Source organism: Amphiura filiformis, chromosome 2 (genome assembly GCF_039555335.1).
Source record: "Amphiura filiformis chromosome 2, Afil_fr2py, whole genome shotgun sequence".
In the NCBI taxonomy this organism is placed as follows: domain Eukaryota; kingdom Metazoa; phylum Echinodermata; class Ophiuroidea; order Amphilepidida; family Amphiuridae; genus Amphiura; species Amphiura filiformis.
In genome coordinates this window covers 47,461,936-47,484,158 of record NC_092629.1, presented here as the reverse complement: position 1 = coordinate 47,484,158, position 22,223 = coordinate 47,461,936, and the positions used below count along the sequence as shown (strand labels likewise).

The 22,223-nt window shown below is 37.6% G+C and overlaps 1 protein-coding gene across 1 annotated transcript in view; it reads left to right on the top strand.

Annotated features, from left to right (window-relative positions):
- Window positions 1-22,223, top strand: part of LOC140141075 (small G protein signaling modulator 2-like) — a 128,282-nt gene that overhangs the window by 73,092 nt on the left and 32,967 nt on the right. Inside the window, exons 6-8 of the mRNA XM_072162848.1 lie at window positions 237-397; window positions 3,766-3,903; window positions 5,294-5,427. Coding sequence (XP_072018949.1) covers window positions 237-397; window positions 3,766-3,903; window positions 5,294-5,427 — 433 coding nt within the window. The remainder of the gene's footprint in view (window positions 1-236; window positions 398-3,765; window positions 3,904-5,293; window positions 5,428-22,223) is intronic.

The following is a 22,223-nucleotide window of genomic DNA, read 5'->3' as shown; positions in this document are numbered from 1 at the left end:
ATTCTTTGTATTCAGAATGCAATTCGATATGTCTGATGTGCTCTAATGTCCCACAATAAATACTGTCCAAACGTTCATACCCCAGCCCTTAAGTAGTTTATAATATTTTTTTTAAAACTTGGTTGTGTACACTTTTTGAATCTTTGTAAATCTATCCAAAGTGCCCCCGCTGGTCAGTTGGTACTGTTTAGCCTGCATATATAGTTTAACATCTCCTTATTTTTCCCACATTAAAGTTGGTCCTTGCGCCCTGGACTACTCCAAAATGAAAACGGCCGACCACTATTGGACGGACCCTCCCGCAGATGAACTGGTGCAGAGGCATAGAATACACAGCGGAGGGCCTAGGAGTGTTGACGGGCAAGGCCCTAACTCCCCTAAACGACCTGGACTGCAGGTGAGTATGAAGGGTCAGGGTTCAAAGGTTACTCCAGATTCCAGAAAAATGTTGTACTCATTTCCGGTGCCCATTTATACACTTGGGACATTGAAGATATACAGTAGAGGTTTAAAGCCTTTTCTAAGGGCACAACACAATAGCAATAATGCTGGGGATTCGAACCCGCAACCATCTGATTATTGTTCAGAGCCTGTACCAATAGGCCACCTTGCTCCCAGATAGACTGGGCCAGGCTGAAAGGTTTTTCAGTCTAAGAATCCAAAATCTCAAGTAGGTGTCAGAAATATGAAATTACATTGAAAGTAGACTTTCCTGCATTTGTTATATTTAATAACATATGGCATCTCCAAGCAAGGGAAATGTCATGTAGGAGCTAGAGAATTTGCAGGATGCTGAAGCACCGGATGTTATTCTTTTCTCTTTTCCTTGGCATTTGGACCAGATATAATTTATAATATCTGCCAGGGCATCTAGGGACAGATGTAAAGCTTTTGACATTTCGGTTTGTTGCTATCGTTAATCTTTTTATCCCATGTAATATTGTGTAATTGAAACAGGTATATTAGTAAGGGAGCAAACCAAAAGATGGATGATACCCTATGAATAAGGCCAAAAAAAGTGGTTTTTTGGCCTCAATCGACCAACCCAAAGCGTGTTTTACATTAATATTGCATAAATTTCCTTTTTTCCTTCCGGGTTGCAAGTGCAATTTCTGGGAACTGGTAAGGTGTATATGATGTGACTTGGTGGAAGAGTGGCAATTGGCGGTCTGAAAATTACACTAGGTTTTCGTCGCAAACTATGCTAATTTAGTAGCTCATTTGCATAAATTTGCATTTTTTTTAAATAGATTTTTTAAACATTTTCCTCCAGCTCCATGTGAAATCATCCCGATTAAAACAATCCCTGACATGGTGGAGAAATTGAACAACCAGAGAACTACAAAATGCTATTTTTGTTTGTCATCTGAAGTCATCGTTCTCATTTTCTTCATTGTCTTTTAAACTTTTTTTTCTTCCTCTTTGTCTGCCTGTGTCTTCTTCCTCATGGTCATTACCTTTGTCTTCTCTGTCCATCTTCCTCTCATTCATCACATCGAGGGTTGAGAGCCAGAAAGCCTCAACTCACAATCACCTTCTCCCACAAAATGAGCATAAAGTCGGCAGAGCATTATAGAAGAAACAGTTCATTAATCGTGACAAAATTCAATAGAAAACAAAAGACATTGTGGAGGAAATATTGATTTTTGAAGGCCAAAGTAAGGAGCCAACTTAATGCTCATTTTGTGAGAGCTGGTCACAGTGAGTTTTGGCTTTCTGGTTCTGAACCCTCGACATTTGTCTTTATCTGTATCATTTGATCGTTTCATTGTCTTAACTATGTTAAATTTAAGAAAATATCTACCCCCTATGCCTGACGCAGGTTGTTCTGGCCTGTTTTTGCTTCAGTAAAAGCAAGAAATGTGAGGCTCATTAGAAACCAAGCACATTAGCCAACTTAGCCAACCATAATGGGCTATTCCAGTTGAAATCCTTACACCACCTATGGGATATACCTTAATCTCCCACACAGGGGGTGTTTATTTCAAATAGAGTCACCCATTCAGCTAACCCTATTTGAAACTCACACTCTGTGTGTGGGAGATTAAAGTTATGTCTTCCATAGGGGGTGTATGGATTTCAACTGGAATAGCCAAATATAGTTCAATATGAATTTGCACAAATGTTGAGATTTGCAAAAGTTATGAAGCGTACCATATGGCTGAAATATTGTGTACAAGAGCATTTTAAGCTGGAGGCCAATCAAGCTGCTGCTGTACTTCAGATGTAAAAAGTGATATCGCCAAAGGCTGCCTTCTGCATTGAACCTCATGAGAACTACCTGCCGATTGGCCAAAAAGAAGTTTTCATTATCAATTGGACCAATCAGCAACATTGTTAGAATAGTTTCACCACACAAAAAAATTGGGGTGAATTATTTGCAAAGCTCCATTCTGATTGGTGATTCAAGTGAAGATATCATGTTATTGACCAATCAGAGGCAATGTTAGATCGGCAGGTAGTGCTCAGGGGGTTAACGCATAAATAGCGCGTATATCGGTTGCTGAGTGCCAGAAGTGGTTAAGTACAATAGCTGCCATGTGTAGATGAGTACAATATACTGTGTGTTAATTGCCAAATGTTCACAGGGCAGCTGTTGCACTTACCCACTTCTGGCACTGAGCAGTCAATATGTGTAAAGTCCAAAAATCTTGAAAACGTATGTATGTTCAAATATTCCACAATTTGATATAGAAATAACCTGATATTGTCATCCGGTGTCTACATCTGCCTTCTTGTAAGCGTTGAATCATTTAATGTTGCAAAAAAGATGAATAGCTAGAGGTGGGTTTAGGGGTTGAGACAGTAGTATTGGTGTTGGAAAAATAATGCTACCTCCCATGTTATGTCAGAGGATAGAGGCACGGCTGGATCTTAAAACAATACTTTTATTCTTTAAATGACACTATAAATAACAGTTAGTGATAAAAAATAACGTAAGGCAGCAATGGCATGTTTTGTGCCTGAATTTTTCATATATTGATTGCTCAGTACCAGTGGGTAAGTGCAATAGCTGCCCTGCGAACATTTGGCAACTTACAGTATACTGTACCCATCTACACATGGCAGCTATTGCATTTATCCACTTCTGGCACCGAGCAGTCGATATATATGCTTCTGTGCCATGCTATATTCCCTGGGTTTCAATCAGTGCTGAAATTACGTATTGATTTTTGGTGTAGAATTCAGAAAAACAGGAAGATAAAACCACTCGGTGATGGCCAAGAAGAATATAGGAAGTAGGGCAGGGTGGGAAATGTGCACTTAATGAGAAAAATTGTTATTAAGGGGAAGAAAAATCAAAATATGCTTGAGATGCTCGAAACTTCCAATACCCATAGTGAAATATGTTCAATAAATTAGAAGTGTTAATCACACAATTTTTTTCCAAAAAATGTGTTTAAAAAAATTTTGTACTGATATTTTTGTTGCAAAAAACATAAAAACAAAATGTGCCCAACAGCTTTGAGAGATTTTTATTTTGCCCAAGTATGGAGCAGGAATTGCATGGGTCCACCATATGTTTGCCAAATGAAGGTACAGGGGGTGTAGATTTCAAATGGAGTCACCCACTCAGGTAACCCCATTTGAAATTCACACTCCCTGTGTGGAAGATAAGAAGGTCATGTGTATGGATTTCAACTGGAATAACCCATTTCAGTATAACAGAGTGGATGATTACTGGCAAGTTTATGATGATAATAATTAAATTTTCAAATTTGTTTTATTCAAAAAAAATGTTCTTTTGTTTTCTTCTGCATCCAGGTCAGGAAAACGCCACCCAGCAGCACCCCGTCAGAGGAACACCGCGCTCCAATGTCAGCAAGGGACTATGTGGAATCATTACACCAGAATAATAGAAGCCAACTTCTGTACGGCAAGAATAATGTGTTCGTACAACCAGTAAGTTACAAGGGAGGGATGCGTCTGTGTTTGCCTGCAAACAAGGACACACCCAAAAAATGTAAATTGTGGACTTTCCTGCAAACGAGCAACATCCTTGCTTCTCAGAGGTCTGCACTAGGTCACAGTTGCATGCCTAATGCATTTTAGAGATATGTCCGCTATTGTGCATTAAATATAGCGACCTTGGTAGGCGTATTTCATACTGCTATACACACCAAAATTTTTGGTCCTCAATTTGTTGATTAAATGTTGATTCAGATGTCCTCATTTTGATAACAATACACAATGGCTGTGGTTGCTGATGGCAAACACAAACAGGGTGTGTGTTAGGGGTGTCACCGTGTCAACATTTCAATGTTTCATGTTTAACCGACCGCAAATGCACTATCCGTATGAACATTAAAAAAAATTATTTAAAATCAATTTTTCAACCAAAATGGTCATAACAAATGCTGGTCTCTTATTTTATTATGTCTGAAAACATATCTAGGCGATAACCAGCTGAAATCTAGGATATAACGCTGACAAAACTTCAGCCAGGCACAAGTGACCTGGTGAAGGTGGTTGCCATATAGATATCTGGTTGGGGCATTTTTACAGGATAGGCGAGTCTGAACTGACTGTAACAAGGTCTTTTATCATGGGCCATCTGCCCGGTCTTTACCACTTTACCAGATGAGCCACGGGGAGTGGAATTGGATTTTTTAAGGTTCTGTAAGGAACCTAAAAAAGCCTAGGTTCTGTAAACACCTGCAGTTTATGTTGTGTACTAATTCTAAAAATACAACAAAAGTGCCAAATGTATTTATTTTTAAGTCATTCCATCAAATTGATTTCTAATAATGGATATACATTTTACTGGGGTAATATGAATGCCCTTTTCAAATTCTATTCCTAGGTTATTTCCCATGGTAAATTATTGCTATTTAAAGTCTTTTGTTAAGCTGACACTTATTGGTATGAATTTGTGTGATAATGGGATCTTTTCTTCCAAGTAGTATAGACAGTGTTGCCAAAACGTTTCAATACCATTAATGGGAACCTGACAATGGGCTATTCCATTTAAAATCCACACTGTCCCTGTGAAAGATTTTGGAAATATTTTCCACAGGGGGAGTATGGATTTCAAATGGAATGAACACTTTAGGCAGCTCCATTTGAAACTCACCATCCTCTGAAGAAGATTCAGGTTGAATCTTTCTCAGAAGATGTATGAAATTCTAATGGACTGCCTAATGTGTTCTGTGTTCATTCCATTTGAAATTCATACTCCCCCTGTGGAAGCTATTTCCAAAATCTTCCACAGGGGTAGTGTGGATTTTAAATGGAATAGCCCAATATGGCTTGATTATAATGAAATTTTGATTTATATTTTTCATATTTGTAGAAGGAAGATATCCAACAGATTCCTGGCTACCTGTCATTGCATCAAACGCACGAACATTTGACCATTAAATGGACACCCAATCAGCTGATGAACGGAGGAGGGTCAGAGGGTGATGAGAATGAGGGTGATAAAAGGTAAGCAGAGAAATTGTTTGTCTGGATGTTTGTTTGTTTGTTTGTTTGTTTATTTACATTGAGGGGTGGGGTGTGTTTATCATTGTATAATGTGATGACTCCCAATCAGCTAATGAACGAAGTGTGATCCAGAGGATCTATTAGATTTAAAATCCACACTACCCCTGTGGAAGATTTAGCTGAAGTCTTCCAAAGAGGGAATATGAGTTTTGATTAGAATAGACAAATTGGGTAACTTCTATTTGAAATTCTCACTCCAGTTGTGGAAGATAAAGCCATAAAGAGGGAGTATGGATTCAAAATGATTAACCCTGTCCAATTACATTAAAAAAACATACTCCCCCTGTGGAAGATATTTCCAAAATCTTCCACAGGGGTAGTGTGGATTTCAACTGAAAGAGCCCAATGAGGATGATAAAAGTTAAGCAGAGAGATTGGTTTGTCTGTACATGTATGTTTCGTTTGCATGTTTGTGTGTATTATTATTGATTATTGATAACATTTGACCGAAACCAGGCAAAGCTCAATAGCGCTCAGAGGCTACTAGATGAAAGGGATGCCAACCGTATATGACGGGACAGGGGAATGGGGAGAGGCCTGATGTTAGAAGCAAGAGTAAAAACCTGTGAGGACAACCAAACTTACATCCCGCAGGGAGTTGAACCTGCGCTACAACATTGAGAAGCGAGTAAGAAGACCACTACTCTAACCCGTATGTTCATGTATCACATGATTGAAAGGTTGGGCCACTAAGTAGATTCCCAATCAGCTCAAGAATGGAAACGTAGCAGAGCGTGATGACAATGATAGCAAGAAAGTGTAAGCTGAGAGAAGACTTGTTTTTACATTTGTCAATGTGCCTCTTTGCTTGATTAATCAGCTAATTAGTGGATATCCAGTCACTTGGAGACAGGTCAAAGTCTGATGAGAGTTCATAGCAGATGACAAAAGGTCATATAGTCAATGCATTGGTTATTTTTGAGTTGAGATAAATGACCAGGGTTTTCTTTAACGCACAAAACATGTGTGTTTACGCGTTCAGGCACTTTTCTGACTCCTTCAAATCCCTAGTTCCAAAGTCCAATGCGTACAAAATCTTGAAAACGTACGCGTTCAGATATTGCAAGAATTGAATAGAGAAACACCTGATATTGTGTATTTATTCTCGGCTTTTGGCATTTAGGACCTATACTCCCGATATGTAGGACAACGAAAGGCTTTATGGACCGGCATTTCACAATTTTCAGCTTTTCAACTGTTCAAATTTAAATTTTACACAGTAATAGTGCCAAAATGGTCCACCAAATCGCTTCAATTAGGTCTTCATTTTGCAACATTTTCCTAGTTCTAAGGGGGGAACATCACCCTGCGTAGTTGATAAACAAATGGCCACTTTCACTTCTACTTTCGACATTTGCCAATTTATGTTTAACACAATTTATAGGCCTACCATAATAGGGAAAACATTTTGAAGCTTAACTGTTGAAATATGGTGCAAAAGTGGAATAAATTCGCGAGAAAAGCGCGCAAAAATGTGCACTTTTGGGGCTAAAATGGCCAAATATGAGGTTAATTTGGTCAGAAACCCACATACAGGCGTCAACATTGGGGGATGATTGTATGGATCATCCCCCTGGCAAAATATTGGGGGAGATTCCCCCCCACCACCCCAATCCGGATCTACGCCTATGGCTCCAAAAACACACATATTGTTAAAAATGTCTTCAAAAATAATATAATAAAAATACCCCTTGGGCAATGTTATGGACCCCTTCAGAGGAAAAATTCACAATTGAAAGGGTCAAAAAAATTTGAAAATACCCCTTCAGTAAAATGCTTAAAGAAAACCCTGTAAATGACAAAAATGGTGTTTAATTGAGCCACCTGCAAGAAAAGTAATATTCAGCTGGTTTTGAGTGTCATAACTGGCTTTTCATGTGTGCAATTGGTAACTACTATGGTTCGAACTAAATTTTAAGGCAGCATGAGCATACAAATTACTGGAAACTAAAATGCAAATGTAGATGCACTCCAAATATCTGATAAAATGATGATAGTTTATTAACAAGGCTTCTATTTTTGAGAAAGTCTGTTACCATGGTTACACACCACTAATGGCCATTTATCTGTAGTTGAGTAATCGTGCAGATAACCCGAGTCGTACAGAGACTTTAACCCCCTGAGCACTACCTACCAATCTAACATTGCCTCTGATTGGTCAATTACATGATATCTTCACTTTAATCACCAATCACCATCAAGAATGGAGCTTTGCAAATAATTCACCCCAATTTTTTTTTGCGCGGTGGAATTATTCTAACAATGTTGCTGATTGGACCAATGGATAATGAAAACTTCTTCTGGCCAATCGGCAGGTAGTTCTCATGGGGTTAAAGTGTCTTGACTGGGAAAAGGGGATATCATTGCCTTCAGTCAAACTCCAGATATATCGTATTTGTTGTTCTATTTGCGAGTCAAAAATAGGTTTTCTGTGACAAAACAAACTGATTTTCAAAGGGAAATAGCAAACAAGCCTGCAGACAGTGCAGAGCAACACATGTGCACTCAATATTTGAACATGTGACTTCCTTTTTCTGATTTTACTGAACTGAAGCATATGTTGTTTTTGCAAGCGTTGAGGCCAGTTAGAGGTATAATAGTCCAATGTCTTTTGGGCGTATTGCTGCAGCTAATTTGTTGCCACATCTTCTACAGCTACAAAACTTACTTTTGCAGAAAATGTCAAGAAGGAGAACGAAGCCCCAAATCAATTGAGCGGAAAATTGCAGCTGACAACTGAAGCACTAACAAACTTCTCCATAGAGGATGGAATTTCGATTGACAATCTGGGTATACGCATTTTGAAATTTGCATAGTTAATGAGCTTCGTCCACATGCAGAATGGCTCACACAATACATTTCACCATTGAATTATCATATAACAACAATTTGGCCCATGTATAGCAATATTATACATGTAGGTCAAAGGGTATTAATAACAATGTCCATGGGTCAAATTTTCAAAATGCTCCAAATTTAATAAAAATAGTATCATATTATTTGTCTTTAGAAATCAATACAAAAAAGATATAAACCCCTCAAAAAAAGTATGGAAACTTTCAAAAACGGCTGTATATATGAAATCTATCTCCACATTGTTTCATATCAGTGAAACCATTGTTCTTTCCTGTCAACAATGACCATTTGTGACGATAACTTATACCACGGCTGAGTAACTTTCTTTGACAGACAGAGAGGTCTCAAAGAAAATGTGCCAAACTGACCATTGTCTGCGCTCATCTTATTGCTTTGAATGATCGAACGAATGAATAAAAGAATAAATGAAAAGTTGTTTGCCGTACATCATGTTGAATAAAAAGTGCTAGGATGGTTCTACATGTGGATTCAAATGGATCAACGCAAGCTAATCTCTCTTGCTGGTCACTTCTTCATCATAGTGGTCATGGTTCGATTATCAGATCTGGATAAGGCTCGAGCTATTGGTCAGCTTGAGGCTAGCATACCTTAGAATCAAAGTGCGGCAACTTTTGGAGTTTCCCGCAGTATGATCTTCAAGCTAAAAGCCAAGTTTCGTCAGACCGGAGATGTCAAAGACAGACCTAGAAGTGGCCGCCCAAGAAAAACAACAGCTGCAGAAGACCGGTACATCAGACTGGCAGCACTTTTAAACCATTTGTAATGAAACTGTGTGATATTCCTTATTCATAATATTTACTGATGCAAATGGCGCAGACAATGGCGGATTTGGCACATTTTGTTTGAGACCTTCTTGTCTGGCCAGCAGATTCTAAATCTACACACCCCTGGTTGTGACTTAAAGCAAAACAATTGCATTAGTACGCAACATCACACCCATTTTGCTTGACTGTAAGGTTATGCTTCCTGTTGGCAGCCTGAAAACCTGAATGCAAAATGCAGGTTTTTGTTGTTGTTTTGTTTTTTTAATGCCCACTGTTTTAGCCATCGCTGATATTTTTCTTGCAGCCACTCTATCTGAGTATGTTTTTGCGACTCATATAATTGACGTCATAATTGTCAGTTCCCTGCTGTATATATCTTGAAGCCACTGCTCTTTGAATAAAGGGAACTATTGAGCACTTCGAGTTTTGATTGAAAAACCTACACATAGACACCATTGACATCATATAATTGATTGACTGTTTTTCAATATAAGGCTTATTATGGATCCTGATTGAAATTTGTCGTCTGCTTCATATACTGTCGCATCTCAAAAGGCTACTTTGAGTGATTGTTTTATTACGGTCATCTGATTGTGATGAGATTGACTGTAAAATTAAATTTCTATATTAATTTTGAGATATTATCACAATATATTACAACATCATGTCTAGTCATAAAAGAAGCATGCTGAAATTTAAAATTACAATGATAATAAAAATTACACAAGGCAGCCTTTTGAGATACGACAGTATGCGATGCAGACGACGAATTGAATGCCTAGTCACACATCTATTTTTTTACATTACATTTATGAAATTATTAAATGCAGCCATTTTGAAGCTGTAGTAGATTGATTTGGGCTGAAACTGTTTGAAAAAAAAAATATCAGAAATGTTTCAAAATATGTTTGCAAAAATTGTTCAAGCTGTTGGTGATTTTATATAGGGCTATTTATAGCCTCTTCCAGAAAATGCCCTACTTGGCAAGTGCATGGGCCGGTAGAGCAGGGTGTTTTGTTCGAAAAACAGTATAAGGATTTGGGATGGATAAATTTGTTCTGTCATTTTAATACTTTAACTGTTTCAATGTAGACTGTCCCACAGTCTTGGCTCTTTAAGGCTACACGATCTATTGTTGGTCGAAGCAGCCGAAAAAAATCGATTTTAATTATCAAAATCAATATATTATTGACAAATAACACTTGATGTTTTGCAAAAGTTCATTCTACAAATCATATACTTTGAAAACTTGCTTAATTTATTGTTGGGAATAATCTATGTACGTTTTACAAAAGTGTTGTTGTTTCAGTCCTCTTTACAACATAACTCAAGAACCACACCTACAAGGGTATACCTGTGATATTTGAATTCTTCTACACACTCGCTACGAAATGATCAATGCAATTTTTGCCAAAGCTCACTACCATTCGCAAGATGCTGTGAACTACCAAATCGCAACAGTTTAACATAGTTGCTAACCTTAATCAGTGATCAGGCTACAATAATATTTTGCTTAAAATAAGTTCCCATTCAAGTTGTATCACATAACTACCCCTAAAACAGGCCCTAAACTAGACAACTTTCTGATATGTTTTGTATTGCATTGAATTAAGGCCAATAATATATCAACACAACAGTTTTTAGCATCCACCAAAGAAAAAAAAATCATGCACATGGAGCAGAGATTTCCTTTGTAAAACCCATACCATTCCTCTTATGTGTCAGCTTTATTTTCTGCAATATTTGAGTGCATACATGACATACCACTAGGTCTTGCTCCCCACTGACCCACCTTAAACTTGATGAAACCCTATCAAAAAAAATGTAACCAGGAAATGTTTTCCTGGTCACCTAAACAATAGATTCCTACTGGGAGCCTACCAGGTACCTGCCGGGAGCCTGCCAAAATATCCAGGAAAGGTGAAACAAATTTCACCCAAAAGTAAGAAAAATACAGGAAAGAGGGAAAAGGCAGGGCAAACCAGGAAGCCCAATTACAGCCCAGTCAGAGCACTTTTCAATTTCCTGGTTTCTCAATTTACAGTTATATTCAGGTATTAATAGTTATGTTCTATTCAACACAAAATATACACAACCAGACAATGGAGTTGTGGTCTGGTGCTTTTATGGGCCAATGTAATCAATATTGATTTAGTGCAAAAGTTTATTGGAGATAGAATGGTGTGGAAAATAATAATATTGTCCATGCTTGTTTACAAGGGTATAGCACCCAATGAGTCAAACAATCCATTTTTATAGCAGGTCTGTAAACAGTATAAATTCAAGCAAGTTGTTTACAACCCGGGGGGCACTTCCATGACAGATATGCATCATGTGCCTCGGGATAGACCCCCTTTTTCAAACCGGCTGTACCCAATGACCCCCTTTTTTGTGTTATGGTCCTACCTAGTACCCAATGACCCCCTTTAAAAAAATGCATGTACTCAATGACACCCTTTTTCTATTTCCTGCTATACCCAATGACCCCCTTTTAATTCCCAAATTTAGGTGGTATTTGTGTTCTCCTCCAGAAATAATGAGATTTCTCACATTTCCAAGGTGGCCAAGTTGTTTTTACGCAGTTTGGCACTTATTTATGTGTACTTAATGATACTCTTTTGGCAATCCTGTACTCAATGACTCCCATTTTACTTTTTGTTACCCCAATGACCATCCTTTTTTCAAAGTTTCATACCGAATGACCCCATTTTTATTCAGCTTGTGTACTGAATGACCCCATATTTTTGTAATTGTACATTTGACCTGAATGCCCCCTACTTTTAACATGGTCGAGGCACATCCCTGCCATTTCAGATAGGGAGTGCCTCCCCCGGGTTTACAACTTAGGTCAAAATCGATGTATGCATGTAAATGCTAGAGCAAATGTAATGGTCGGCAGAAGAAGAAAGAAGATCCTGTAAGAAAAAAACGCTAACCGTGACTAACGTCAACGGCTGTGTAAAAAAAATCGGGCAAAACAGACACATCATTTATCTCCATGACCATGGTATGACATTTAGAATTTCGTATTGGTGCTGCCCTATTTCTTAAAGTTTGCACTGAAGTGCCATATCAGTTTGGGTGTGCCAATGTGGATCATGCTCTAATGAATTTTTATTTATTCTGGATAAATAATGGGAGTATTAATTACATTCAATCATAGGAGTTTAGGCAAGAAGTAGAAGAAGCTGTGTAATTAATATTACTAGCGGTCGCGGTCAGAGTCTTTCGCGGTTGGTAAGTTTTGTATATTTTTTGTACATGTAAATGTTTTATTTAATGTGATTAATGGTATGAGAGGAGATTATCATTTAGAAATATAATATTTAGTATCTTTTCCATATAAATCAATGGCTTGAAATTGCAATTAGATCATGATGGAAGTCTTCTTGCCACCATATCATATCCACCGTGAGAAGTCTTGCCCCTGTGGGATGCTGGGCCCCCGGCCCCTGATATTTAAAATGTGTATGCATTTGTAAATGCATTCATTTTTTGCCCATTTTGGACAAATTTGTTGTACCTTTTAGCCCATTTGTTACCATTTTCGTCCAAGTTTGTCCATCCCCAACCTTGAAATGTACCTTGCTGCCCCCTGCAAAAGTCCTGGCTACATCACTGAGCAGATGAACACAATTTTATTTACTTCCCTCTTGGGCCCCTATGGTATGCTGGCTACGGATATTTAAGATTTGTATGCATTTTGTTGTACTTTTTATTTGTTAGCCCATTTTGGATAAATTTTGTTGTACCTTTTACTTTTTAGCCCCTTTGCAACAATTTGCCCCCCCATAAAATTTGCCTTCTCCCCCTCTCTCTCTGAAAAAGTCCTGGCTACACCACTGTGCAGATGAAACAATTTTATTCACATATCCTTACACTCTGTTTCATATAACCAGAGAAGATGAGATGATATAACATAGCATGGTAAAATTCAGTGGTTTGATAAGGCATGCAAATAGGCAATTGGATCATGACCTCAGTAAATGTTGACATTATTGATGTGTGACTAATTAGGTGTTCATACACAGTCCCTGGTATTATATAATATTGTGTGATTGCTTAAGGTGGTTATGGAGGCATTATAAAAGTGCTCTAATCATGTTTTAAACAGATTAATTGAGTAGAGCAAAGTACACTGATCAATATGCCTTTTGTTTGGAGACAATCGGACATACGGTTGTCAAAATATATCAATTTATATTTTCTTTGTATCTTATTGTTTTTATCAATAATCAATAAAGTTAATGAGCTAAAATGACTGGAGAAGCTCATTAACATATAATTTTTGCCAATATTTTGCTAAAAATCCATGCATAAATGTTCAGGGTACTTTTATTTTGCATACTTTTGGCCTGAAACTTGGTCAAAGTGTTTCTAATATGTTCTAATGTATTATATAGTGAAGCCGCCCCCTAATTTGCATATTTGCATAATTGATTAGCATTTATGCAAATTAGCTCATTAATTATGCAAATATGCAAATTAGAGGGCGGCTTCACTATATAGTACATTAGAACATATTAGAAACACTTTGACCAAGTTTCAGGGCAAAATTATGTAAAATAAAAGTACCCTGAACATTTATGCATTGATTTTTAGCAGAATATTGGCTACAATTACATATTCATGAGCCTTTGCAGTCATTTTAGCTCATTAACTACATTGATTATTGACAAAAACAATAGGATACAAAGAAAATATAAATTGATGTATTGTGGAAACCGTATGTCCGATTTGCTCCAAACAAAAGGCATATTGATCAGTGTACTTTGCCCTACTCAATTAATCTGTTTAAAACATGCTCAAAGCATTTTCTAATTTCTAGAAAATGCATCCAATACCACCTTAAAAGGGCATTTCGTGATCCACAGCCTCATCCCCCCACTTTTCTCAAAAAAAGTTGAGATTTTTACATCACTGGAAACCTCTTGCTACATGTTTATGTACAAAATATTTCTTGCAGATTAATTCATTTAGCAAAGATATCGTGAAATTACAACGCATTGTCTATGGAGCAGTGTAATACACATAATCATGCATAACTCGCGAACGCAAAATCGGAATCAACTGAAATTTTGGGAATAGGTTTTTTTCGTGGATATCTAATGAAAAATGACATAAATAGAGGATGCTAGGATCACGAAATACTCCTTTAAGGTATCTATAATAAATTACTGAGTTTTTCGAATTGGTAAGTTCAGTGACCATGTTGACAAATTGGTTGAATAAACAATAGATGTTAATTTAGTTTCACCTGGTGCAGGGCAATTTGAGGTGCAGTCTCGAATAATCAAAATAAATGTACAATTTTGTAGAACACTTACTTTCAACATTGGCAAAGTATTTTGCACAGACACTGATTATGCTGCTAACCTGTGAGTTACGGTGAGCCTTGCCATGCTTACCAGACTTGTACCTGCGTTGCTATTAAAAAAAGTCACCCATTTTTCTTAACCATCTGTCTCTATGGGACAGGAAATTGTCAAAAGTTGGGGGAATCTTCAAAAGTCACCCATTTGGGCTACTAAATCACAGTTTGGCAACCCTGTTTAATTTGGGTGATTTGGAGACTGTGACCTAATTCACTGATTATGCCACTAACCTGTGAGTTACGGTGAGCCTAACCAGACTTTTGTACCTGCATTGCTAAAAAGTCACTCATATTTCTTAACCATCTGTCTCTATGGGACAGGAAATTGTCAAAAGTTGGGGGATCTTAAAAGTCACCCATTTGGGCTACTAATTCACAGTTTGGCAACCCTGTTTAATTTGGGTGATTTGGAGACTCCTAATTCAATAAACAAACATTTAACTGTTGACAATAGGTTCTAGTTTGAACACTGGCATGATAATGTTGACAAATTAGTTGAATAAACAATGCATGTTAATTACTCAAGTCAGATTCTCCTGTGTAATGGTATGAGTGACCCAATCATTTTTGACAGGAAAAATATTTTCTTGAAAACCCTCTCACTCGGTTATTTCAAAACGGTAACCACGCTTCCCTAGAATGTGCAATAATTTAGCATTAAAATTTTTCTTATTCTAACAGCAAGCGTTTCTAGAATGAATTATGGCGAAATGTGGTGTAAACGATTACCAGTATAGTGTAATATAGATATATGGACTGGACATGGCAGCCTTCATACATTCTAATATGTAATCGATCAGAAGAGCATTCAATTTATTTAAATGAAACGCCTAACGTCAGGTGGGTGGTAAAGATGATTGCATCGACAGCTAAAGCCTCCTTATAGAATTCAGACCCACATAAGCACACATTTGGGATACATGAATACAATGGTACCACTTTACACATGACTGCCCTTACACATGACTGTAGTGTGGTCACTTATTGATCCTCCGCCTGTTGTGTAGAGCGTTAATATGATGCCGGATCAGTGACCAATTTAATGGCGGAACCCCTTTCTTGAAACAATGGTACCACTTTTATGAATAGCCTGTCGCAACTTCTAATCGGCATCAAAAGAACAAAAGATTATATAATCTATTGCGACTCTATTTCTATTAAAAGCTCTTTGGTATTAACATGTTGACGACAGCTCCATTCATAAAATGATAATTAGGTGAACGTCTTTCCTACATTGTGATTGGTTGCATTACTTGCAAGTACGGCAGCAGACATCTGCACAAAGGTGCACCGCCACATGTTTCAACCACATCTGACATTGTTTACAAACTCGATCCCTCGATGAATTCAATGTTGGCACCGCTCCATCAACTGTTGCCATGGTAATTGGTTTTAGGGATGCACCATTAAGATCGGGAAGGGAGTAGTGCCTGGCTAATATTTTTCTTCTTCAATATTCGCGTTTTATTGTATTTTTATTGTAATTGCAGTGGGGGGAATATAATTACTTTCCCAGTATGTTATAAATAAACAATCACAAATCACTAACACGCGAACGATAAATGATAATAAAAGTAATATAAAAAACCTGGGCGATTTACCGTGGCGAAAAAACCAAACAAAAAAGATAAAACAAAACAAAACACTTCGCAGACTTTTTCAAGGGGGAGCAAGGCAACTTTAAAGGGGGGGGGTGGCGCTAAAAATCTAATATTAGTTCACCAGCATCCCACGTGCACGGGAGAGGGCAATACTTCTCATGGGGGCAGCTTCCACCTCCCCTCTTGGCTACACCAAAGGATTTTCTTTAGTTGTTACTCATTTTTAGTGGGCGAAATACTGATCCGCTTTTTGGTCAATCGCAATCTCAAATATTGTATTTGAGAAATCTTGGGAGATCAAAAAAGTCATCAATACGACCCTTTCTCAACATCAGCAAATAATTAGGGACGCACCATTAGATTCTCAGGGTGGGGTAGGAAGTTTTTAAAAAAAAAAAATTTTCTTCCCCCGACCCCAACTTCCTACCCCCCCCTCCTGAGTATCAAATGGTGCGTCCCTTACACAGGTGTTTTGGCTGATTGCCAACGATCTATTTTTAGTTTGTTTACGATATCTCTTGAGTGACTTGTGATTGGATGTTCGTGATACACGCCCGAACACACCCATCCAAATCGCGCCCGGTCCTGGGTCGACAGCTATCAAATTGCCATAGCCGCATGGTGACCTAGTTTTAACAAAGTATTCTAGCCAGGGAGAAAATGCAGATTTGCATCTTGAAAAAGGGTATTTTAAAAGAAAAACAGCGATGAATTTTCACAAAATTATGGATGATTGTTATCGTAAATTTAATATATTGTAATAAATATTATAGCATAAAAAAATAAGTATTTCATCTTCATATCATTGTTATCACATTAATAATCATCACCATCGTCATCATGATCATCATACCAATTTATGTATTTTCGTCTCACCTCCATAAATGAGCGAGTTATTGACATTGTTAACCCAGAGAAGATGACTCTGGTTAACCACATCGTCACACTGTACAGGAGCACGGATCGATATAATCTAGGCCTCATGCAGGTCAAGTCGGGGGTCAAGTGGGTATACACTTTCTCAGTTTTATTGTTACTACTACTACTTTGTACAACAGTACATGGACATTGATCTCGAAAGATGTGTTTACGGTGTTTTTTTCCTAACCATATCGGCCCCGGGATCGGCAGACTTGTAGTCGAGTCACTAAAAGTCGAGTCCGAGTCGAGTCGAGTCATCGAGCCCTCGAGTCTCGAGTCGAGTCGAGTCATGAAGGCTTCGAGTCCGAGTCGAGTCGAGTCATTTGAAGTTTTCAGTCGAGTCGAGTCGAGTCGAGTCAGGCCATTCTGTCGAGTCGAGTCGAGTCGAGTCGGATATATTTTGTCGAGTCATTTCGAGTCACTTCACGTTTATATGCTCATGATACCAGCTGTCAACTTGATAGCCCAATTTGCATGAATTTGTACTTTTTTGAAATTAAAATCCCAGTGAGAGTACATAATATTAATTTATGAATCCAGTGCATTGTGGAAATCAGTAATCAGACTCATACTTGTAGTATTGCCATTAGGACCCGCCATGAGTATGGAGTACGGGTGGTATGTCCCGGACCACGCAGTACTTACGGTGCGGGTCCCAGGCCATGGGTACGGATTTCAGGTCATGGGTAAGGATACGGTTATGGATCCCTAGCCATGAGTATTCAGTACGGGGCCATTGCAAAATAGGGTGCGAGTACGGGTACAGAGCCATGGAGTACGGGTACAGTATAGGTACGGAAATTGGGACTCGAGTACGGGTACTGGTCCAGTAGTGGTATGGAAATTGGGACTTCAAGTACTTGTATGGGTCCTATTATGGGTATAAACAAATTAATTAATCAAGTACAAAAAGAGATCAAATATTGGTGGTCATAGTGAATCTAGCCTAAAGGTGGCATATTTTGGGATGCAAGTGAAAAAACTATGTCTATGTACAGTATGGACAGCCATACTGTGCAATACTAATTTCAACATATATTTAGCAATGATTTAGCTTTGAGTCTTATTATGCACATCTGGATAATTATATCCATGTTTTATTAATATTTCAAAATTCATATACATCCCAAATTTCTGTATACATGTATGGTAAGAACCTCTCTATTCATTTGACTCAGATGCACAAGCCCAAGCCTGGGCACAAGAAGTACATGTGGCTGGTGGAAATGCTCACACCAGTCAGTCACATATTGCAATGTAGTTCTTCATGTGTGCAGCATGTAGAGGAGTGTATTTGGATGGGGAATAAAGTGATCAGTCATTGTGTGAATGAGACATGTAGCATACATGTAGGGGTGTGTGCACAGGCTGTTACAGTGACATGTGTGTAGCATTCATGTACATTTTTAACACACAAATAAATTAGAAGTACCTGTATTTGCAAAACATTACACTGTAGTGCCAGGATAGTGAGGATATACACTCAAATAACACACTGCACACAACTGTTACCATGGTTACAACAGACTTGAGAAAAAAAAAGCTAAGATTTTCTGTGGGACTCATCAGACCCCAGCATAGACCATAATGTCATAGGGCCTACTTTCAAACCATGAACTAAAAGGATTTATTTTCGCAAGGATTTTAATTTTATGAGTGGGCTAAATTCACAAGAGACTGCGTAGGCCTAACAAAAATGAGCACAGGTGAAATTAAAAAGGTAATTGTATTATGAAAGTCAGATTGAAATTAAATAAGCTTACTTATTAAAATCATTAAATCAATATCAAAATTTAGCACAATGGTGATTTGTGAAATTAAGTCTCCAAGAAAATGGTGGATTTTGACAATTTGCAAATGAAAAAAGTCCTCACAAAATTAATTGTTATATATTAACAGGCATGAGAATGGGCAAAAATAGCTCAAAACAGCCTGAAAATTAACAAATTTGAGCACAAAATTTGAATTCAGATAAAAAATCCTGCAAATTCTCACGCCTGTGTTAAATTGTTTACAGGTTACGAATAAATACCACCATGTAAAATCAATTACTTACAATATTGTGTAAAACAACAAGAACTGAAGTATGTGTACTACTACAATTGACCTACATGTACTTATGAGTGATGACCACTTTTGACAATCAACTCAAAACACTTCTGACAATGATCAATAATAATCTTTGATCAATTTTGTTAACATTGATGTGTTTTAAGATGATGTACAAATGTATAACAATGTTGATTGATTGAATCTCAGACCATTCATGTTACCATGTAAATTGTTTGTTGTTTGATGTAATAATGTTTGTAATATAGCTACATAAAAGGCAAACATGTAGGCATTGACATGTACTTTTAAGTGTAGGTAATCCAAAATGAAATAATTATATATTAATTATTAACCAGTTACATCAAAAGGTACACAGTAATCAAAGAAAGAATTAACTTACAAAGTTGGATGTTTGGTTCTGTAGTGTGAGTGTCTATTAAAGTTGGATGTCACACCAATTGGGTTTGAGGCACTACTGTTGCACACTTTGCAGATTGCTTCATGTTTGTTTGGCCCTTTCTTATAACTTTTGTAGCCAAATTCCACAATCCCAGGTTCATCTTTCATCATCTTGCTTTCTGATTCTGATGTGCACAAACAGTTACACTGCACTGCACAGCAATGATGTGTGATGATTGACTGATGACACTTTATTGATTGAACACCACTTGAAAGTTGACCTATTCACTTGTGTGTTTTATGAATGGGGAAGTTCAGTTGCTCATTTGCATAACAGTAACAGACACAATTAATGGGTACAGTTTTGATCAAGTCCTGAAATTATGCTCAACTTGGTAGTTCTATTGTATAGGTGGAAGGGTTTGGAGCTAGACTACTTTTCAATATACCTCCATGCACCAAGTACATGTATGTAGGGATGTGAGAGAGGCTCCCAGCTGGTATAGTAAGAGCCCACTTTGTAAAATATAAGAATCATTCACACACTGAGATATGTGGAAGAATACATGCAGATATTATTAGAAATATTAAGGTATAATTTATATTTTCGAGTCATTTTTAAAAGGTCGATTCAGCCATACTGACTCGGGTCACAAGCCTCGAGTCATCGAAGTCGAGTCATCAAATTTCGAGTCGAGTCGAGTCATCGAATCATCACCCCTCGAGTCGAGTCGAGTCGTCGAGTCGCCTTGCCTCGAGTCGAGTCATCGAGTCACCAAAACTCGAGTCGAGTCGAGTCGAGTCATTTCGAGTCGAGTCACTACAAGTCTGGGGATCGGACCATCAGAGCAGATTGAAGAATATTTATATTCCTGGAACTGGAACTAGGAAGCTTAACGGAAGATGTTTGCTTTAGAACTTGGTAGGACAACTCGCAAGAATTCGACCACGCCATGTGAAGACGGGATCTTTCCTCCGGCTTTCTTCCTCCATCCATCCAGACACGATTGAAAGATGCTAGATGGTCATCGTGTGCACGATGGAGGTCTAGATTGGATTGTTCGAGTTGATGCCGTTGTCAAATTGTTCGCTGCTGCTGGAATCTGTAAAATTGGAAATAAAATGTGTCAACATGAACATGCAGTCATTTGATCATGGAGGGGAATAAAATCCCGATCATCAATATTCTTATGCATGCATTTAGTGGAATTATACAAAATCTCCAGAGAAATACGTTATACTTTTATAATAATATTTTGAGGAGAAATGTGGATCTTCTAGGCCACAGAAGGCGAACTTTTAAAAAATCTTAAAATGAAAACTCAAATATCACGAAAGACAAACGAACCCAGGATTAATACGATGATGATGCTGCTCAACAAGATCGAGCATGGTAAGTTCTATATCAAGATTGCAAGAGTACAATCTAGTAGTAATATTTGGCTAGGCCCTATGTAATTTAATATTCATCATATCATCATTGTGATTTCAATTTGACTAATTTTAAACGCATATAGGCCTACATCTTTATACTCTGTAATTATATAGACCTATTTTACTTAAAATATTTTCTCATGCTTCATTTTTGTTACCTTCGTTCGGTCGTGTTTAAAAAGAACGATCTACTTTTTCCAACAAATAATCAAAGCATCCACAAAATATTCAAAGCATCATAGTTAAATCATGTAGGTTATATTCACGCCATGTGAATGTTTAGATTTTCCTAAATATTTAGTTCAATGGCTCGACAAGAAAACAATATTATTTCTGATCTTCCAGGATCCGTTCATGAACCTGTTTGTATTCTTACAAAACTTTGCAATGACTATGATTATTTAAAATTAAATCCCGTGCCCCCCGCCTAAAAACAAAACAAAAAACAACAACAAACAAACATTGACAACACAAACTTTCACTGCCCTTGGAAGTCAAATGGTGTATCCGAATCGTGATGTGCATCGAAATTCAACAGTCAGGTGATGCGGTATACAACCATCCCGTTTCGTCCGTGTCGTGCTGACCAATCGAATCCCGCTGCAATGCCGAATTGATTTGACGACAGCGAGAGTTTCCCGGTTTTTCTCCGGTTTCGAGCTGTTCTGTCGTAAGTTCTCGCTTTCCTCCCGCATATTTCCTGCATTGGTACGGGAATCTCTCACATTCCCCGTTTATATCTCTGTTGTTTCCTTCATTACCTGGTTTTATCATCATTTTACTCGTAGAGGCGGTGATAATTTCCGAACTTCAGCAAACTCTGACACCGCAGAGGAATATATGGTTTTCCGGATGGTTTTACCGTTAGGTATTACCATCTGCAGTAATGTCGGTTTACATTTTGTTTCATACGCATAGGCCAAAGCATATTATCATGCTTGCAGCTCCATCGAAAATAAAACATCTCGCTAATTTAATAACTTCACATCTCATTGAAAAATTATCCGTTCATTCAGTCTTCAAAAACAGATTCCTATTATAAACTATTGCATACATAATTGCATATAGCCACCATTCCGAGTTTTAATATTCCGAATGTCCGACGATCATCATTCACGATCATGTATGTCTACAAAATTCACATCATAGGCTAACAAGCATAGGCCCTATTATTTATTTGAAATATTATTTACATATCTACGAGAATGTTCATTTCCGATAAGCCTTGTTTAAAAGTTTAAAAAATAAAAAAAAAGAAAAATAAACATCGCAAATAATTTTACATCCGATTCTTACACTCAAGGCGTGGTGGCA